At 33.2% G+C, this 21,263-nt stretch overlaps 2 protein-coding genes and 1 non-coding gene across 3 annotated transcripts; 2 read left to right on the top strand and 1 right to left on the bottom strand.

Annotated features, from left to right (window-relative positions):
- Positions 1-5,559: 5,559 nt before the first annotated feature.
- Positions 5,560-13,405, top strand: LOC125202320 (nicotinate phosphoribosyltransferase 2-like). The gene is made up of 15 exons (XM_048100697.1): positions 5,560-5,888; positions 6,808-6,955; positions 7,477-7,596; positions 7,715-7,849; positions 7,933-7,994; positions 8,886-8,961; positions 9,625-9,726; positions 9,802-9,918; positions 10,504-10,562; positions 10,946-11,120; positions 11,669-11,803; positions 11,891-11,989; positions 12,605-12,713; positions 12,942-13,054; positions 13,139-13,405. The coding sequence occupies exons 1-15, from the start codon at positions 5,752-5,754 to the stop codon at positions 13,214-13,216; spliced, it is 1,665 nt and encodes a 554-aa protein (XP_047956654.1). The 5' UTR covers positions 5,560-5,751; the 3' UTR covers positions 13,217-13,405.
- Positions 13,406-13,860: 455 nt separating this feature from the next.
- On the bottom strand, positions 13,861-13,933 carry TRNAR-UCU. Its single transcript has one exon. It is a non-coding gene; the product is annotated as a tRNA-Arg (tRNA).
- A 1,511-nt stretch (positions 13,934-15,444) lies between these two features.
- On the top strand, positions 15,445-19,371 carry LOC125214023 (triacylglycerol lipase OBL1-like). The gene is made up of 6 exons (XM_048114863.1): positions 15,445-15,804; positions 15,967-16,160; positions 17,684-17,717; positions 18,204-18,506; positions 18,590-18,885; positions 18,965-19,371. The coding sequence occupies exons 1-6, from the start codon at positions 15,492-15,494 to the stop codon at positions 19,241-19,243; spliced, it is 1,419 nt and encodes a 472-aa protein (XP_047970820.1). The 5' UTR covers positions 15,445-15,491; the 3' UTR covers positions 19,244-19,371.
- Positions 19,372-21,263: the final 1,892 nt, after the last annotated feature.

Below are 21,263 nucleotides of genomic sequence, written 5' to 3'. Positions count from 1 at the left end.
ATCAATTTTTATCTTTCATGCATATAACAATGTCAAATACTAACATTATAATGTACTACCTCCGTTCCCCAAAATTTGCTACACTTTGACCCGACACGGGTTCTAAGAAATGTAATGGAAAGTGAGTTGAAAAAGTTGGTGGAATGTGGGTCCTACTTTTAAAGTATTAGTTTTATAATAAAATGTGAGTAGGAATGAGTTAGTGGAATATGTGGTCCACTACCAAAAATGGTAAAAGTGAAGTGTATCAAATTTTCAGGGACGGACCGAAATGGTAATATGTATCAAATTTTCAGGGACAGAGGTAGTAATAAATATCAATTTTTTATTTTATTTTATTTTATTTATTTATTTATCTTTTTTTTTTTTTTATATCACAGAGCAATCACTAACATCATATTTCATGCTCGTCTTCGAGCGCACATATAATTCGTATAAAATCCATATTTCCAATCATATTATATTTCGTATAGTATAGCTAGATTTGGAGCATATATGATGTATATATATAGCCATATTAGGAACATACATCTCCAAATTATATCATTTATTCTTCAATCATGCACATATATGTTTTTATTCACATAACACACTATTGCTTTAACCATTCACATTCCAATATTCATCCTCATGCATTTCCTCCCATCACAATGTATATCACATATCAATTCCGTCCATCATACCGTATATGACACATCATCTCCCATCACTCCGTATATCACACATCATTTTCCTCTCATCACACCATATACTACACACCATTTTCTCCCATCACCACCCACTATTTTCTCCCATCACACCGTATGTCACATATCACATTTCTATGACGTTAACACATAAGCACGAGCACAAAACGTACATGATCTCATCTATTTCAAAAACTCACTGTCAATCAACTCCCTATCATATTCAACCTATATCAAAATCAAATCACAGTTGCATCAAGTCACTAGTACTAACAGACACTTATTCCCTTATTCCCTTGCGGCACATTTCCACACTTGACTCTGACTTAATTCTATCCTGAACTGCCTAAACCTTTGGCTCTGATACCAAAACATGTAACGCCCCTTACTCGATAGGCAAACTGCTGAATAAGAAATGTCACTATTTGGTATCTTAAGCACTCGTACAATTTTTATTTAAAAATAAATAAATAAATAAATTGTGCAAACTATCACATATTAAACTTTGCAGCGGAAATAGATTGTCTAAACTTTATACGTACATCCCACCATTTTCTAACATCCACAATCGACTAGTGACTCGTCAAGGATGCTGCTGTTGTGCTACTCTTATAAACAAAAACTTTATCACTTAGTCTGCAGGGTGGAAGAGGGGGGGGGTGAGCTCGACAGATCAGTAGCAATACTCTCACTATAGAATCAACCCTTTTAGAAAAGACAATGGTTTATTTACAATTATATTAATCATTTCTCAATTTGTAATTCTTTTCTAGTTTCTGGATCTACATATTTCTTTATACATTGATTATTTACACTCTCTCATTATTCTAATAAACATAACTTTCTATTTTCTCTAGTTTCCTCACTAACACTTGTTAGCTTTTGTTATTATCGAGTCACGTCATCATATAATAACTTATAGCTTCATATATTCCGAATTCACTCAATTATTATTTATTCACACTTATTCATATCTTACAAGCATATTACTTCTCACAATCTGTCTTATGTTCTATTTCCATACTCAAAGTCACGCATTCAATCATATACTCCCTATGTTCCATTAGAAATGAAACGTTTTCCTTTTCTGGTTGTCCCAATAAAAATGAAACGTTTCCTAAAATGGAAACAACATTATCCCTAATTTTTTTTCTCTCTTACTTTACTCTCTCTTTATTAACTCACAAAACAACACTGCATAAAATCCCATGCCGAAAACCAAATTTTACATATTTATTGGGGCGGAGGGAGTACAACTTTATGTCACATTCTTATCCACACAACAACACAAAGAAAAATCACAGACATCAGCAACAACACATCATCAACAAGATAGACAAATCACAGACATCATCACATTTCAAGGTGCATATAGTGACCACCAACATTCTCACATATCAAAACAAATATAGCCTCATTAAGTGCTTAGTGACAGACTAGAGTATGCGGACCAGATCAAAAACAGAATCAGATGCAGATGCGGATTTTGTTCTCAAGAGGACTCTGCACAGACCACCCATTTGGTGTGCATATAGATAATCAACTAAAAACACTAAAGACCATAGAGAGGATAACTCTCAAGAAGACTCGTGCTAACTCGTCAACTTTTTTCTCCTTGCTCTATCTTTCTCTTGATTTCCCAAAATCGACCATTCGCCTCTTTTTTAAGCATAAATATTATGCATATATCAGTATGTAAACTCATATACATATTATAGATACTTAGGTCATAATTTCCTTAGCCTTAATTCTGATTACTTCTCTATTTTCATCGATTATGTCAACAAGGTCAAAGGGGGTTAATACTATATTCAATGACCATTTTTAAAACCTTATTTCATCCTATAATTAACATATTTTAACTTAGTTTAAGTATAGCATTAACCATACAACTAAACCATTAATTAGGAGTTTGGGTAATTTTTCAAAAACATAACAAATGTACGTCTAAAAAGCTGATAAATTCATACGAGACAATATTTTTCATTTAGATTTTAAATACATAAGACAACTTACTTAAATAAATTCCCCCATAGCAATTGGACATAATGTCCCCTTATTTTATGTCATTTCTCGAATTTCACCATCAAAGTGATTTTTTATCATTTTTCAAATCATTCCACATCTAAACGTATTCTATAACACATTTGCAATTAAATCATAACAATTACGATACAATTCCTAGGTTCATCAAGCTAGGGTTTAGGTATAAAATGAGAATCCTTGTTATCATTAAGCTTGAGTTCAAATTGGAAAACTCAAGAGCCAAAATATGTTACTAACGCCAACGACCACAAATGGATCACTAAATTCAAAAGATAAAATCACTTCTAATCACTCTGATCCATAGACCACCTATATCTCGACATTTACCAAGTTTCAAATAAATGTAAAGGCTAAATCAAAAGCACTACTTTGATTTCCTCCCAAGTATGCGATTTCTTAAAAAAATTACATGAAAAACGGGTTAAAATGGAGGAAAGAGCTTGATTCCCTTTTTCTCTGATTTTGGACATATTTTTACTCTTCAAATGAAGATGAATAGTGATATAAATTCCACATATAATGTTTCATTATATTGTTATTTTATTTGAGTTAATTTTATCCACGCAAAATGACCATTTTGCCCTTCTATCACATTATATTTGAGATTACCGATTGAACTTCTATTTAGCTTCCAACCACATTATATACGTACTTGTAGTACTACTTTAGTCCTTAATATTTGCTACTAATTACTTTAAATAATTTTGGTCTTTTTAATTATCATATCAATCTGATAACTATAAATCAACAATTTCTCACAAATATTATATTATTTGCAATCTAACTAATATATTATTTATAGTACTTAATTCACATTTTAACCTTTTTAAAAGAGATCAACTACTCCCTTTGTCCCGCTTAAGATGATACATTTTCCTTTTTAGTTTGTCCCAACTAAGATGACACATTTCTTTTTTTGGTAACTTTCTCTCTTCAATTAATACACTCAACCACTTTTTCCCACTCCTATTAAATATTCATCTTTCTTTATCTTTCTACTTTAATACTTACACCCACCTTCTCTCTCTCCAATTAAACACTTTAACCAATAACTCCTAAAACCACGTGGCGGCTAAGCAATGTGTCATCTTAGCCGGGACGGAGGGAGTATATTTTATCAATTATTTATAATATTTTTAATGCCGATTAATTCGTCGGAAGCCCTGATTTTCCGATTTCATAATCGGAAAAGCAAATTCCGTCTAGGGCCATTTTTAAGGTGTCCCAATAGATGTTATGGTCCTAAGTCCAAACGAATTTTCATAATAATGAATTGCGACTTTAAGGAAACAAAATGCTAATGACTTACTAAATTGGTTATCATTGTCAAATCTTTCAAAAGCGGACCTAAGAACAAAGTGGACAGAACCGCCAAGCCTATCTTGAAAATACAATTTGAACAACTTAGTCACACAGTCTAAGAGTCTCCAAACTTGATAACTTATGTAGTAATAGCATATGAAGAAATACGAGTAATATTGAATATTCCCTTCGTCCCAAGTTACTTGAGTTGTATTTCATTTTGGGTTGTCCTAAGTTACATGCGTCATTTTTTTTTTGGACTAAAAACAAAACATCTAATCACACATCTTTTATTCTTTCTTTTACTTTACTTTCTCTTACTTTATTCTCTCATCTACTTTATTTAAGTCATTAAACACAACTTTCTTAAACCCCGTACCGAAAAGAAATGCCTCAAGCAACGTGGGACGGAGGGAATATTAGGAAACATACTAAAAATTTAAAGGGTATAAAACTGTGGACACTCGAAATGAAAAAAATGGATCGAAAGGTCATGGATAGAGAAAGTACACTTTAATTAATATGATACATTTATACTATTCATTAATGGGTTGCATTATATACCAAAACATCATTATAAAATAACACAGAGTTCATTACAATTTTATTTGTAGTTCATTATAGGAAATTCAGAGATTTAAAAACAATAACATCATCTAACATAATTTAAAAATTAGAAGTTCATTATAAGATTGTTATTAGTTCATTATAATGAACTCAAGGTTATCTTACAATGATGTTATTCGGCGTTTAAGATATAAGACTGATTTGGTATTTATCATAGTCCATTCATTAAGTATATTTGATTTATTCATATAAAGTCAAAGTTAAAAAAAAATTCTTTATTTTAAAACATAAAATAAGTATTACTTTCATCTCAGAATGAATTTCACGCTTTTAATTTTTATTTATCAAAAATATATCACATTTGAATAAGTATCATTAATGCACCTACAACTTTTTCTCTATCTTCATTATTACTTTAATCGAATTTCTCTTATCATTATTACATTAACTACTTTTTCTCATTCTATTTAGGGAGTATTTGATTGACCAAATTATATCCTATAATTAAATTTGTATTATATTTAGTTTATGAGATTACTATTTATCTAGAATTAAGTCATAAATTTAATTTCACGACTTAATCTTAGATGAATACTCATGTGATAATTAGTCACCACCGCCAACCCCTCCTACTAAATAATCTCATATCTTAAAAATAAATTATATATTACTATTATTTTATCCGAACCTTACCTTGAAATCCGTGTGACAGCTGACACAGAGGGACTAATATGCCAGAAATCAATTTTCATGAATTTCTATCAAGATAATGGCCTAAAAAACGACTCATGAACCGGGCTCGAGTTTCAGAAAAAGCCCAACCGTAATTGGAAAGACTGGGCTGGGCCCAAACAGTGAGGAATAGCCAACAGAGCGACACCTGTTCCTGCACGCCATTAATGGCCTCCTAAATTCCATCCCAATACACACTTTGCGTCTGTGACGGCCCTGACCTGTAAAACTAGATTACATTTCCTCATAAATTATTCTTCTATATATACCTTTATAAATCTCCGTTCATTTCCACCAACAACAAACATTCATCTGAGCCAAACAAATTAGCCAGCGTTGTTTACGATCACACCAATTGTCTCCTTCTGTGTAGACTGGATTCAAGTTTGGGGAGCTCGGTTTGGATTGGAAATCAAAAATGGCGGCCAACGGGCAGAGGGAAGAAGCCATCGCCGGCCCCACCAATCCAATGGTGACACCTCTCTTGACGGATCTCTATCAGTTCACCATGGCTTATGCTTACTGGAAAGCCGGCAAACACAACGACCGTGCCGTGTAATCTCTTCCTCTTCACTTTTTATTCAATTAATATTTCCTCAAAATTAGTTTGGTTTTTATATGTTAATTGCTGCATGTTTGTTTTTGGAAGTTTCAGTTGGATTTTTGCCCCAATTTAGTCTTCGAGATTTTGGAATTCGGCATGCATGATTGCTGTATTGAGTAGAGTAATCGAAATTTTGAATTTGATGTGGATGTGTTTGATTGGAGACAGAGAGAGAGGCAAAGATGAGGAATTTTTTCTGTGATTACTTTCGATTGCTTGAGAATTAGTAATAACTTACTGGGCACTGATCTCACTTACTTTATTGAGCCTGTTGCACTGTGATAAATGTGAGTTTCCTTATTAACTTTTGGTTAGATGAAGTCTACCAAATGCATTGTTGTCATATTTGAATCAAATTGTATAAACCAAACTTCTCTTTCCGTTTAGCTTCTGAACTATTCTCGGCTAAGGGGGCTGGGGGGATAGTCACATATGCTGTTTTATGGTAATTTTTGGTGTCCCTCTATCCACTACCAATAGTCTTGGTAGTGGTGACACGGGCTTTACTGCAAAATTGGAAAAAGATATAGAGAAAAAAGTGGTTGATGTCCACCTCGTTAGAGATTGAAACTTACCTAAAATGAAAAAAGGAGACCATTAGTTGTGAGCAGAGGGAGTACAAGTAGACATCTGTAATTTTCTTTACATGTTTTGATGGAGAATGAGAACCCCTATTTTTCTCAGTATTGTAGGTCTTCCCTGAATACTTTAAATACTCTAAATTACGTAGTGGATTAATATTTATCCATTCAAATTCTGTGACATAAGTTTTGGCCTAAACAGAACTGCTTATAAGTTTTGTTTCTATTCAGTAGAAAATGTTGATGTTAAATGAAATGCTTTATCACTTACGAGATTATTTTCTTCCAGGTTTGATTTATATTTCCGTAGAAATCCTTTTGGTGGTGAATATACAGTGTTTGCTGGTCTGGAAGAGTGCATAAAGTTAATTGCTAACTTCAGATTTTCAGAGGATGAAATTGCTTTTATAAAGGAAACCTTACCCACATCGTGTGAGGTATATTAGTTCCCTTGATATGTACTGAAAAGATCTGTGTAAAATATTATGCCAGTTTTAATGGTTCTTTCAAAGTGAATATTCAGACTGAAGAAGGGCAGATGATCTATCCTTGGATATGACTTGAGTATATACTTTAATTGCTTCCATATGAAGTATATATATTTAGTAGCTCAAAATGTTAACTTTTGTTTTCCTAATAATTTCTGAAGCATGGATACGTTCATAGTTCTTGTTATTGTAGAACTAAAATCTATGGCATAATATTCGATATATAACGAAGTCATATATAGCAAAATGTTAACTTTTGTATTCACCACATGGCCATATTTCGTTTATTTTGCTTATGTTTCTTCGCATTAGCAATCTGCTCTCTAACATTGGAGAATGAACAATATTGGCACTAAGGATTACATATGTCGGGCGGAATTTTACGTGGAAAATAACCTATTAGTAACATTGTTCCGATAAAACACTTATCTGTACTTGAGAATACCTTCACTGATCAATATTGAATTTAGGATGGCTTCTATGATTATCTACGGGGCTTAGATTGTTCAGATGTGGAGATACATGCCATTTCTGAAGGATTTGTTGTATCTCCGAAGATACCATTGTTGAGGGTTGAAGGGCCGGTAGCTGTAAGTAACTCTTTGAGATACCTTTTTATGCAAGCATCATATGTCGTGCTATGGTTTAATCAGCTCATAATTTGTCTTTTCTTTCTTAATACTCATTAATTAACTGCTGTTTTTTAAGGTGGCTCAACTGCTTGAAACCCCACTTGTTAATCTCATAAATTATGCTTCATTAGTTGCGACCAATGCTGCAAGGCATCGATTTGTTGCGGGAAAATCCAAGCTTCTTCTTGAGTTTGGACTGCGACGGGCACATGTAACATGAACTTCCCTTCTTATTTTATTCTGATGTACTCTGTTGTGCTATATCGATGTGATGTATGTCTTGCATTTTTTAAGGGTCCTGATGGAGGTATTGGGGCTTCAAAATACTGTTATATGGGCGGATTTGATGCTACAAGGTACTTTGCAATAAATTATCAACCTTTTACATACTCTTTCAAATGGTATTACTGTGGCTCCTTCATCGAGGTGATTGAATCCTACTTATGTATGGAAACAAATAGTCGGGCAGTATGGTCTCTGGTTAATGAGAGACGTTGTCATGGTGCTGTTAAAAAAGGCTGTATGCTGATAGTAAATGATTCGTGGGTAGCTAATGATGGATGTTATTGCTTTGTTAACTAAACCAATTGATACGAATGTGTTGTTTATTTGTTTGTGTTTATTAGGCATAGCTGCTATGCTTAAGTTCCATTTCTAGTTTTTAAAAGACAAATTTTTTAAACTATTTTATTTGCTCATAATCTTATTGCAGTTTGAGAATTAACAGATGCACGAATATACAAATGGCAGTATTATTTTTATGTGTTTAAAGTAATGTTTATTTTATTTGTTCTTCGCAAAATTAAATTCAAAATATTAATAACATAGACCACAAGTCACTATGAAGATTGGTAAGAGTTAAACCAGCACAATGTTAGATAGTGAGTAATTATAAGTTATTCGTTGTATTACATCCGTAAACCTTTCACATCTTCAGTGACCTTCGTCTTAAACAAAATTAATACCCAAGTTTATTTAGTTTGCATGATGAAATTGCTAGCTTGGATGCAGTTCAGCAATGTTTTATTAAATTCTTATCTTCTGCTGTCAAAATTGTGCTTTCCATTTCTAACAAGTAGGAGTAATACACATCCCACGATTTTACTGTACATAATGGGGAAACAAGATAAGACTTGAAGAAATAAAATCTAAATATTTGAACCCCTTAGATATGATAATCTCACACACGTCGCTTATGCTTATAATGATTTTGTTGTAACTTTCATGTTCAATTTTGGTAATAATAGCAATGTTGCTGCTGGGAAATTGTTCGGAATACCACTTCGTGGCACACATTCTCATGCCTTTGTCAGTTCATTTATGGTAAGTGTAAAATACAATATGCATGAAAAATGAATTTGATTCATATTCCCTCTGAGATCACAGCTACTTTTCCTTCTTATACCCTACATTTACTGTTTTTCTATATGTAAACTGCTATAAGAGACATGGTGATCCTTAAATTGATTCAGAGGATTGAGATTCCTTTAAGAAAATCTTTTTATGTAACTGTGCCTTTGGATTATATATTACTAGTTCATTCTCTGAGACAATACAAAAGAAACTATTTACTTAGCTGAGAAGCTCTGGATTTAGAGTTACATATTTGGGTTCATCCTTATTCCCCCAACAGCAAATAAAAAATTAATAGGGAAAAATGGAAGAACTGAAGTAGAGAAACTGCGACAGCGTCAGTCTTTGAACTGATTGATCTATTTGGTGCAGTTTGCTTTACTTAGTTTTGCTCTTACAAGAGTCAACTTCTGCTATATAGTATAAACTGAATATTGGATACATTCAACGCAAGTTTGTTTGTGTATTAATACATTTCTAGCCGGGTAAAATGGTTCTAAAGTTGGTATTTAAATTGTAGTATCATAAAGGTTCTCCTAGTCACTTCTCTGTGAATAACTGCTTCTAGTTATTAAATGATGCTGCATTCTCCGTTACTTCATGAATATCTTACCCAGTCAAGTGATTGTGCAGAGCCCTGATGAAATTACAGAGAAATCACTTCACAGTTCTGATGGCTCCCATGTTTGTGAGGATTTTGTTGGTTCGGCTCAGGCTTGGTTAAGCAAACTAAAGGTGTGTTGAATATTGACGTCATTGAGATTTACTGTTAGTGTTACAAGTGGCTGATCATAGGTTACACCTATTCAGCGGTCGAATCTATTAGGTGGGATTTTCGCTGAAACAAACCAAAGTGAGTTAGCTGCTTTTGCCTCGTATGCTCTGGCCTTCCCAAACAACTTTTTGGCCCTTGTTGACACATATGATGTAAGTGACATTAAATTTATTCATTTTTACTTTTGTAATTGTGTAATTTATCATGGCTATGAAGGGAGTCCATCTTCTGGAACCACACAAATGGTGCTCTGTGATTTATTTTGTTTGGTAAAAAGGGCCATAATATTTGTTAACCTGAAATTCCATATATAAATAGCTTCAAGATTGTTCTTTGTAATTACTACATGGGCTACAACAGTAAACATGATCCTTAGAGGAATAAAGAAAGATCTCATAAACACTCCCAGCATCTTAAAGTAATCTGGTCTCAATTTTTTGGTGTATCCTCGTTATCTTGTTGTTTAGCTCCTGTACATATTGAGTAGAACAGAATGCAAACAAAATCTTGATTATGTTTGACTTGGTATATTTCTCATTGGTTCCATATTTCCATATTCTGAATACTTGTATCAGGAATGTTATGTGGTCTAACACGATATCAACCAGAACGCATAGCTTATTCTCAGATTTTTATGTCATGTCAATTTCACTAATTTTACTGTAACTATGCAATTTCATCTCTTGACATATTTTGCCTATTGTTGTTGATTATCATCATAAAATCAATTTGAACAGGTGATGCGAAGTGGTATTCCTAATTTTTGTGCAATTGCTCTAGCTCTGCATGATTTGGGGTGAGTTGAAAGGATTTTTCCTTAGTTGATATTATTCTCAATCATATACTTATGCCCAGTGTAATGAGAATGTACCTAATCTATAAACCTATAATAGAGAAACTATATCTGCATTTAATAATTCATATATACATCTACTCTTGGTAAAATAGATCATCCTATGGCTATTAGCAAGAGTCATATGAGCAAACATCTTATGTTTTGTGCCTGAAGACTTAATTCTTTTGTTCCATTTATTTAGTTCAGTTTATTGTCAACAATTACATCCACCAAACATTTAGGCTCAAACAAGTTTTACAACCAAGGCTGAAAACTTCACTTCACTTCTACAGCTAGAAGTTTTTATTATTTTCTTCCATTAACTTTTTCTGAATGTTTTGCAGGTACAAGGCAGTAGGTATCAGGCTGGACTCTGGTGATCTTGCCTACTTGTCATGTGAGGCTCGCAATTTTTTCAAAACCATCGAGAAGGAGTTTGGGGTGCCAGATTTTGGAAAGACGAACATTACGGCCAGTAATGACCTCAATGAAGAAACTTTGGATGCTCTGAACAAACAGGTATAGCTATAATGCATTCGTAGGTATGCACATCAACCTTAAAAATCTTGAATATCAGCATAGCACTAAGCATATGCAAAAAAAAAGTTGAAGTTGGGGTACAGCTATATACTTTTGTTCTTCCTCTTTTTCTATTCCCTTGATGATAGTTGGCCTCTCTTTTATTTTTTGCCTAGCTCATTTCCGGTTTCTCTTTTGGCTAAAGTGCTTCACTACATCTTTGAGCTCTAAGGAACTTTTGTTGCCCCATTTAATAATACCATTTTTCTATAAGATTTAAAAGAACAATGCTTCCAGTGAGAAGACAATGTATTAAGACTTGTTCTTAATTGAACTCATTCAATGCTTTTATTTTCTGGAAACTATAATATTGCCTGATTGTTGTTTAAGAACTGAACTGTAGAATGAGAATGAATGAAGCAAAGATGGATGGAAATTAGGCGTTATTTTGGGAACTATTGCTATTGGTTGCAAGTCATATAATGCTATGCAGGTCAATGAATGCCTATGATAGAATCTTCATTATTTAAACATCTTCCTTTGTCCAGGGTCATGAAGTTGATGCATTTGGTATTGGAACTCATTTGGTAACGTGCTATGCTCAACCAGCCCTTGGTGTTGTGTTCAAATTGGTTGAAATAAATAATCAGCCTCGCATTAAACTTTCTGAAGATGTTTCAAAGGTTTGTAATCACTTAACATGTTTGTTATAGTCTTCATGATATCACTTTACATGTTTGTTATGGAAATTCATTAATCTCTGGTTTCAGGTCTCAATTCCGTGCAAAAAGAGAAGTTACAGACTATACGGGAAGGAAGGTTACCCTCTTGTGGACCTTATGACAGGGGAAAATGAAACACCCCCCAAGGTAAAGTTATTATGAGTTCATACAGCTCTTCTGAACTTTCAGTCTAACTCAACTAAGATATGATGAAGGTACCTTTTTAGTGCTGTTTGAATATATAATTTGCACATCTTGATTTTTGGAACGTGTACATGTTATAGAAGCATGGGGTAATATAAATCTGAGAATTGTTTACAGTGATTTATCATTTGTTTTCTCAGTCGAATTTATGCACATATGTTAAACTGGGGTAGTGATAAAATGCAAACTTATATATAATACAAACTCAAAACTCCTCAACACAGCTTCAACACTGCTTCAATACAATATCAACATAGTGTAAAATTTCAAGATTTTAATGTCAACACAATATCAACACAGCATCAATCATTGACTACCGTTGAAATTCTGTTGACATTTTTCAATGGTCCAGATCATAGTTTTTAGTTTGTACAATATTTAGAGTTTTCATTTGATCACATTCCTGTTAAACTGTGCTTCATATTAGTCAGTAACTCCATCTAGAAGTTTCCTTTATCTTTTCATCCTATTCAACTCCATAAAGTAGATGTTTATGGCTCATTGTACTGCCTAAATGGCTGTAAACTCCCAGACCTTGATGCCTATTTTGGTTTGCAGGCAGGCGAACGCATTTTGTGTCGCCACCCATTCAATGAATCCAAGAGGGCATATGTGGTACCGCAGCAGGTGGAGGAGCTTATGAAGTGTTATTGGCCTGGTAGATCAGGTATGAACTGGCTATTTCAGTAGCTTCGTAATGACTAAAACCCGTGTACAAGTTGATGCAACTGCTCTTGGACCTGTACAAAAGTTCTGGAAAGCTAAAGAGGAACTATTAATATGTCCTTTCTCGATTTTTATAATATTAGTCCTTGATAGGACACCAACAGCATCACATCACGAGGTTTAGAAATAACTCTTCGTATTGACATTCTTATGAAATTGGTTTGTTAAGGAAAAGTTAGAGAAGAGCTACCGCCCCTTAAGGTGATCAGAGAACGGTGCATTAAACATTTGGAGCAGATGCGGCCCGACCACATGAGAAGGTTAAACCCAACACCTTACAAGGTACAGTGAGTATAATCAGTCTAGTTAGGGGAGTTGCATATATCTTTGTTGATGTTGATTGTGTGACATTTATCATCCGGGCAGGTAAGCGTAAGTGCGAAATTATACGACTTCATTCATTTCTTGTGGCTCAATGAAGCACCTGTGGGAGAGTTGCAGTGAGGAGGACCATATACGAATATGGTTGGGAAATGATGGCATATAATTTAAATTACAATTTGTTAGCTACAGCATCGATTCATGTAAATCGGTCATATTATCATACTTACATTGTTTTATACAGAACAGAGCCATAGTCTGTAGAATACTATATGGATGATATTTCTTAATAAATAGCTTATCATTTCTCCACTCTTCTGCATACAATTAAACGGTGATTGAGCTCACCCAATTAAATAAAAAAATATTTCCAAATGTCACTTTTCCTTTTGTGGTTACTCTCCAATTTAGTACTACTTCACCACACATTATCTTTTTGTCAATTTTCGTACATTATTTTCTAATTTTTGAATTAATCTAATAAATTATTATAATGTTGGTATTAAATTAGTTACTGAATTTTAATTTGTTTAAAATAGTGGAATTCAATTTGATTCATTATTTTATTCCACTTAATATGTTATATTTATGTTAATTTTACAATATTAGTAGACAATTAATCAGAAACATTAAAAGGAAATTATATGAAATGAGTGAAGGTACATATGTGAACTGAAAACGAAAAAGATAATAAACACGATTTATAAAAATCCAATTATTATTTATAAAAAGAGAAATCGAAAATATAACATAAATAAAAAATGAAGCACGCCCAGTGGGACTCGAACCCACAATCGCTTGATTAGAAGTCAAGCGCCTTATCCATTAGGCCATGGGCGCTTATTTGTTTATATGGTCAATGATATATTCATATCTTAACATAAAATGTTTGGAGTGATTTATATTCAATTACTTTGGCTGAGTTTATAGAGCAGCATAATAGCATAGCTTTTAATGATTATATTTTTAATATAACTACAATATAAACATTGTTGCAGTAAATATAATTATAACTTAATGCCATATATACGTTTCCAGAATCTTACACTGAATATGCATGTGAGTTCTAATGTAAAGGCCAACTCACTTTGTTGTGATTTTGCAATCATTGTAGTACTATAAATTATTGTTACATAAATGTCACATGAAATACATTAGACATTAATCATTAGCACGTTAATGTATTCAGAATACTGACAACTCACTTCTAATATGCAAGTGTAACATCCCAATTTAATTTTAGAGGCATAAAATAAAAGTAAAGAAACCTAGACATGTCCATAGTGGGTAGAATTATATGTCATTCGAAATTCACGATCCCTATTGCCAACAATACTTTTGATTTGAACGTATTGAAATATGTGTGTTGGCATAAGTTTAACCATCATAATTGAGACACATGTAATTGCATTTCTTAGCACCACAACAATTTGTCTTATAAAGCACTTTCTTGTGCTCCCACTGAAAAACAAATTAAAATTTTACACTGGACAAGTTCACTAAGGTGATCAAATGTGTTTCATACATATTGCGCATGATGACATCAAAAGTAAATGTTTGACCTGTTTTATCAAAAAAAAAAAGAAATTATATTGGATATTGGAGAAAACATGCTTAAAAAGTTTAATTCATTGGAGAAAAAACATGCCATGCACACAATTATTTAGGAGTTGTAATGGTACGGAGGGGCATATATGATAGGTACAAAATAATAAGATTAAGAGCTTATTTTACTTCTATTATATATTAGGGGCTACTTAATGCTCTCTTGGGTAAACAATAAATTAAATGCCTTTTCCTTGAGATAAATACATAAAATGAAGGAAAAATGACAAAAACACCTAAAATGTATTGTATACGCCAACACTTAATATAATCCCCCTAGTATTTGTAATTATTAAGATCTATTATGGAAGGGTATGGATGTTAAGAATTAGAAATATTAAGGACTCAAACCAATAGGGTTGGGCTACTGGTTCAATACCTCATCTTTAAGCATGAAATCAAGGATTTGAGCTCTGCCTCTGCTTATACATGTAAATTGAGCAAACTATTTGACCAATCACCTACTACTTAGTGCGCTGACCATTGGAACAAGGGATTAAAGGCTCAATTGTACATTGCACCTATGATTGTAGCCATATTCTTGATTTTTGTAACTTGTGGCAAGAAAGACATGAATCACATTTTTCCCATGTGATCTGTGTTAATGAAGTGGCCCTCCGAGCGGTTGGGGGGAAGGTTTTTCCACCATAAACTTTAATTTTTCATTATACTACTAGCTTAAAACGTGTTTAACAATGCAACAATAATTCATCTATATATGTCTCTAGATTTCTCCATCTTTATAACATCATCAATTCATTTAATTAGTATCTTGTTGAGAGAGTAAGAGTAGATGTCTAGCTCAAGTTGCAACAAGTCTTTCTGCAGCCACTACATGCTTCTTAACCCTAAAGCCGCGGAGTTAGGCGATGTTGTCAAGATACTCTTCTCCAGCGACATCGGAAAGAGGAAATTCGTCGACTGCTCCAACGGCACCCAGGAGCCGTTGGATCGGCGATGGATCATTTTTATTTCAGTGTTATTCCAGAAATTCTTGCATGCAAACGCTAAGCCTTTGGCAGACTTTGGCAACGGTGTCGAACATTGGCTCAATTTGCTGTCTCGAAACAGAGGCTTTCTCGGTCTCATCAACAATACTTTCAAAGGTATACACTTCAAATTTATGCCTCAAAGTAAACACATATACATGTAAGATAAACTTATAATTACGACAAATAATTTTGATACAGTATTTTCAGTTCTCTTTTACACCTGAGATATTTTTGTACTGTACTTACTTTTGTTTCATTTGCCAACAACGCGCACAGGGAAGGTCGTACAACCAGATAAGACGTCGGCAAGTTTTAGGTCGTTCATCGGAAACCTAGACAAACGGTTTGAGTTAGATCCAACGATTGGTTTCGGAGACAAGAGATACTACGCCGCACTTTCTGTGATGGCTTCCAAGGCATCTTATGAGAACAACAATTTCATCCAAGCTCTTGTCGACAACCGCTGGAAGGTAAATATACTAAGACGGTTCTCCGGTTCTCGGTTAATCGGAACCAGAACCGGAACCGGCCCGTTAATTGAGGAACCGGAACCGAACTTTTGGTTCTAGTTCCGGTACCGGTTCCAACTTTTTAAATAAAATCGGTTCCGGTTCGGAACCGGAACAGACTAGTTCCTAACCGGGAACCTGATTATAATTCAATTTTATATTTTTATAAATTAATATACTAATAAATTTAATTTAATTGAGTTAAACTAAAATAATTTGAAACATTGAGTGATTTTTAGATTTAAACAGCACTCCCTCCGTCCCACTTAAAATGAATCATTTGGAAATCGGCATGAGATTTTATGTAGTATTGTTTTGTGAGCTAATGAAGAGAGAGTAAAGTAAGAGAGATGAAAAAGTAGAGATAGAGTTATTTCCATTTTAGGAAATGTTTCATTTTTAGTGGGACAATCAAAAAAGGAAAACGTTTCATTTAAAATGTTTAACCGTGATACTTTGAATCTACAATTATTTTCCTAATGCATTTTTTATGAACTAACTATAATGAGTAGGACATCATAAGTTTGTTTTTAATTTCCAAAAGAACTTATACAAATACAATATCATTTCATACGATAGAAACAACTTTTTAACAAATTTATGTAACAATTCATTTAACTTGCGATTTTAACCTATTTGTAAATAATTTATTAACTGTTCCGTTATAAATCAAAATGTCACAACAAGATCAATTAGTATTGGAAATTCCAATTAATATTTATTTAGCCAAAAAAGGGAAATTAAAACTCTTTTTTTTTTTAAATTGCTAAAGTCTGAACTCCTACTATTGTATTTAAAAATTGCTAACATAAACTAGTCTGACCTAATACAATTGCCATCACTCTTATCCATATATGAATATTATTGTATTATTTGTTTGTATATTTTGTGTATTTATTTGAATTTTTAGGTATTATTTGTTATATTTCTAGATGTTGGATTTTTTTTTTAGTATTGAACTATTTAAAATTATAAATAAATTCGAATCAAAATTACATATCAGTTCTGGTTCAGAACCGAAATCGATCGGTTCCGGTTCTAGGATTTATGAAAATTTAAAATCGGTTAATCAGTCAACCGGTCCGATTAGAACCGGAACCGGCCGAATAAGCGGGCCTATACTAAGGTTATCATTTTATATTATTAACTGCAATTGGATAGTACGTACATAAAACTACCACACGTTTATCGAATTGTAATCAACATATTATTTTACTGTTTACTTTTTGAGTTATTTTCAATTTTCTTTATATTCAATCGGACCTAATAAAATATTTAGATTTGCAGCCAATCTTATTTTTTCATTACTTATATCCTTGAAATTTATCTTTTTCAAAAAAAAAAATCTTGCTAATCAATATTTCCCAAAGTAACTAGTCTAGTACTTCTATTTTTAACTTAATTAAAAGGCCAAAGTTTATGGAAACCAATATATATTCATAGAGGTCCAACACATAATCATATTTTTGTTTCGTTTAATGCAGATGAATTTGGTGAACTCGTACGATTTCTGGAATGGTGAGTTGAGAATGCACTGTGTTCCTCCAAAACATGATTTTATCCTAAAAAAGACGTAACACATAAAAAATAAAAAAAATAAAAAATAAAAAAAAGAAACAAAATCACTACAGCTTATGTTACGGATTCAATGTCCCACGCCAGTTGTAAGAACAATTAGTGTGAGATATACTCCCTCTGTTCCAGATAATTTGTCTCACTTTTCCATTTCGGTCCGTCTCACATAGTTTGTCCCATTTCACTTTTTACAATTTTTTATAGTGGACCTCATATTCCACTAACTCATTCCTACTCACATTTTATTATAGAACTAATATATAAAAGTAGAAACCACATTCCACTAACTTTTTCAACTAACTTTTCATTACATTTCTTAAAACTCGTTCTCGGTCAAAGTGAGACAAACTATCTGGGACGGCTGGACGGAGGGAGTATATACTAAATAGTCTTTTGGGCTGAGTTCTCCCGTTTGATCTGTATCATTAGATTATCAAGAAAAAGCCACAACACAAGCTTTCATAATGGACGACAAGAGAGGCACAATTGTTGTAGCGTTTAAAGGAACAGGGCCATTCAACGCGGACGAATGGTCATCCGACGTTGATCTCTCTTGGTACGAGATTCCAGGGATTGGGAAGATGCACGGCGGATTCATGAAGGCTCTCGGATTGCTGAAAAGCCAAGGCTGGCCGCAGGAACAAGACCCCAAACTCCCTGAAACCGCCTATTACGCCATCCGGAAACAACTCAAGAAACTTATGCAACAAAATCAAAAGGCCAAATTCATAGGTACAAAAAGACATTTAATTATATGCACATTTAATTAGCAACATATATATGCATGTGTGGGTAAAATCATCAATTTGTTGCAGTGACCGGGCACAGCTTGGGTGGTGCACTCGCGTTATTATTCCCCGCGATTTTAGGTCTACATGGAGATTCATTCTTGCTCAATAGATTGGAGGGCATCTACACATTTGGACAACCAAGAGTCGGAGATGAAGAATTCGGGAAATACATGACTGAGTTGATCAAGAGGCATAGTTTCCGATGCGTTAGATTCGTATACAGCTACGATGTGGTGCCAAGATTGCCGTGCGATAACGACACATTCATGTTCAAGCATTTTGGAGCATGCATCTACTTCAACAGCCTCTATAAAGGAAAAGTGAGTCACCCAATTAACTACTACTAAATACTAATACTTACAAAATACTATACTACTTATTCAAAATAAGTTTATGCAGGTTGTAGATGAAGAACCAGACAAAAATTACTTTTCGATGATATGGTGGTTACCAAAATTAGTTAATGCATGGTGGGAGTTGATTAGAAGTTTCTTGATAAAGTATGTGAAAGGGTTGGAATATGAGGAAGGAGGTTTGCTTCGATTATTTAGGGTGATTGGAGTGATGGTTGCTGGAGTGCCGGCGCATTGTCCTCAAGATTATGTCAATTCTATCAGGTTGGGACTGTCGGAGATGCTTCTCTCCTTACACACTCACAAAATGATGAACATGCACTGATTGATTCAAACATGTAGTGAAATTACATTCTATTTATGGCTGATTTTTAATTTTTAGTGGATATGGGTGTGTGTGTATATGTGTGTGTTCATAAGCCTTAATTAGACTGTGTTTTAATTTTTTTTGGATATGTGTGTTCATAAGCCTCCGACTCTAGAGTAAGAGAGCTATAATATAATTATATATAGCTACAATAATAACTTTTCAATTATGACAATCTAATACGATTTTATTTTGGACAAAATGACGTTACTCTATTATGAGTATTTACTTCGTTCACGAAATAATGTCGGCATTTGCTTTATTCCATTTTTGGTAAATGAGTTTCACTTTCAATTAACTCATTAAACTCACATTTTTAACTCATTAAACTCACATTTTGTTATAAACCTAATACTCATCTGTCTACAAAAAATAGTCTCATTTGTGGACGATACTGGTTTTAATGAGAATTTGGTAAAATAAGAGAGATAAGAAAAATATATAAAGTATGAGAGATAAACTTTCAATTTACACTACGATCAATGAGTGAAATTCTGTCAAAAATTAAAGCAAATCTCAGTCCTTGGATCTTTGGATTGGATGGTTGTGATAAGCTACATTATTAGCCTAGCTGCATATTAGACTAAAAATGCTACATTATTTTACTAAAATAGTACTCCCTCCGTCCCAGAGTATTAGACTCGCTTCTTTTGGGCACAGGATTTTAGGAGGTGATATTTAAATAGTTAAAGTGGAGAGAGTAAAGTATGAGAAAGGGAAAAAGTAGGGGAGAGAAGAGAGAAAAAAGTAGGTAGAGAATAAAATAAGATAGATGTTTTTTGCTAAAAAGGAAATAAGTCTAATATGTTGGGACATCCCAAAAAGGAAAGTTGGTCTAATACTCTGGGACGGAGGGAGTACATTATTAGCCAAGTTACATTATTAGACGAATAATCTACATTATTAGATGACACGTGACATTAATCTGACCATTAGATCACAAGACCCAATAGACTATAAGTGTTTTGATTTTGAACAGTATTTAAGTTATGAATCTGAATACATCCCTATAATTATATATAGCTACAATAATAACTTTTCAATTATGACAATCTAATACGATTTAATTTGGACAAAATGATGTCACTCTATTATGAGTATTTACTTCGTTCACAAAATAACGTCCGCATTTGCTTTATTCCATTTTTGGTAAATGAGTTTCACTTTCAATTAACTCATTAAACTCACATTTTGTTATAAACCTAATACTCCATCTATCTACAAAAAATAGTCTCATTTGTGGACGATACTGGTTTTAATGAAAATTTGGTAAAATAAGAGAGATAAAAATATATAAAGTATGAGAGATAAACTTTCAATTTTCAGAAATGAGATATTTTTTGTGGATATCCAAAAATGACAAAATAAGATTATTTTTATGGACAGAAGGAGTATATAAAGTGACACTTGCATTCCACTAGTTTTTGTCACCCTCTTTTCTTTATATATTTAAACTCGCACCAAATTAAAGTGGGACTTCGATCCCTCTGTCTACCAATTGAAGTCCCACTTTAATGATTCCTCTGTCTGAAGTCTCACTTTAATCTAAACAAAATCACCTCCGTTTACCAATTGAAGTCTCACTTTAATCTAAACAAAATCACGCCGATTCAAATTTCAAATAAATTACTCCGGAGTAATTTAAACAACATCCATTTATTTGAAACGGTGTGATTTTGTTGCCGCATCATATTTGAGATATGGGTACAATACATGACCAAAAACTTAAGGCAATAAAATTGAGATGTTTGAGATCAAGTGTGGGGATATTAATTCTTACGTATTATTTGGAGTTGCATATTAAAGATTAGCCGCATGTTGTTATTTCTAATGTGTGACCCACATGGTCTAGATGCTTTTGCTTTGAGATTGGGTTTACATTAATTTAATGATAGACTGAAGTTGGATAAACAAAATGCATTTATTAGATTTTCAAAATAGTCAATAAAATCAAGATTTCACATTTATATTTTAGAGT

Source organism: Salvia hispanica, chromosome 1 (assembly GCF_023119035.1).
Source record: "Salvia hispanica cultivar TCC Black 2014 chromosome 1, UniMelb_Shisp_WGS_1.0, whole genome shotgun sequence".
Classification (NCBI taxonomy): domain Eukaryota; kingdom Viridiplantae; phylum Streptophyta; class Magnoliopsida; order Lamiales; family Lamiaceae; genus Salvia; species Salvia hispanica.
This window is presented reverse-complemented; position numbering and strand designations above follow the sequence as displayed.

Coding starts and splice junctions, on each gene's coding strand:
- LOC125202320 (XM_048100697.1), top strand. CDS start 5,752: ATGGCGGCCAACGGGCAGAGGGAAGAAGCCATCGCCGGCCCCACCAAT. Junction 10,563..10,945: donor CTAGCTCTGCATGATTTGGG/GTGAGTTGAAAG, acceptor AATGTTTTGCAG/GTACAAGGCAGTAGGTATCA. Junction 11,990..12,604: donor AAAATGAAACACCCCCCAAG/GTAAAGTTATTA, acceptor TTTGGTTTGCAG/GCAGGCGAACGCATTTTGTG.
- LOC125214023 (XM_048114863.1), top strand. CDS start 15,492: ATGTCTAGCTCAAGTTGCAACAAGTCTTTCTGCAGCCACTACATGCTT. Junction 16,161..17,683: donor TTGTCGACAACCGCTGGAAG/GTAAATATACTA, acceptor CGTTTAATGCAG/ATGAATTTGGTGAACTCGTA. Junction 18,507..18,589: donor TCAAAAGGCCAAATTCATAG/GTACAAAAAGAC, acceptor AATTTGTTGCAG/TGACCGGGCACAGCTTGGGT.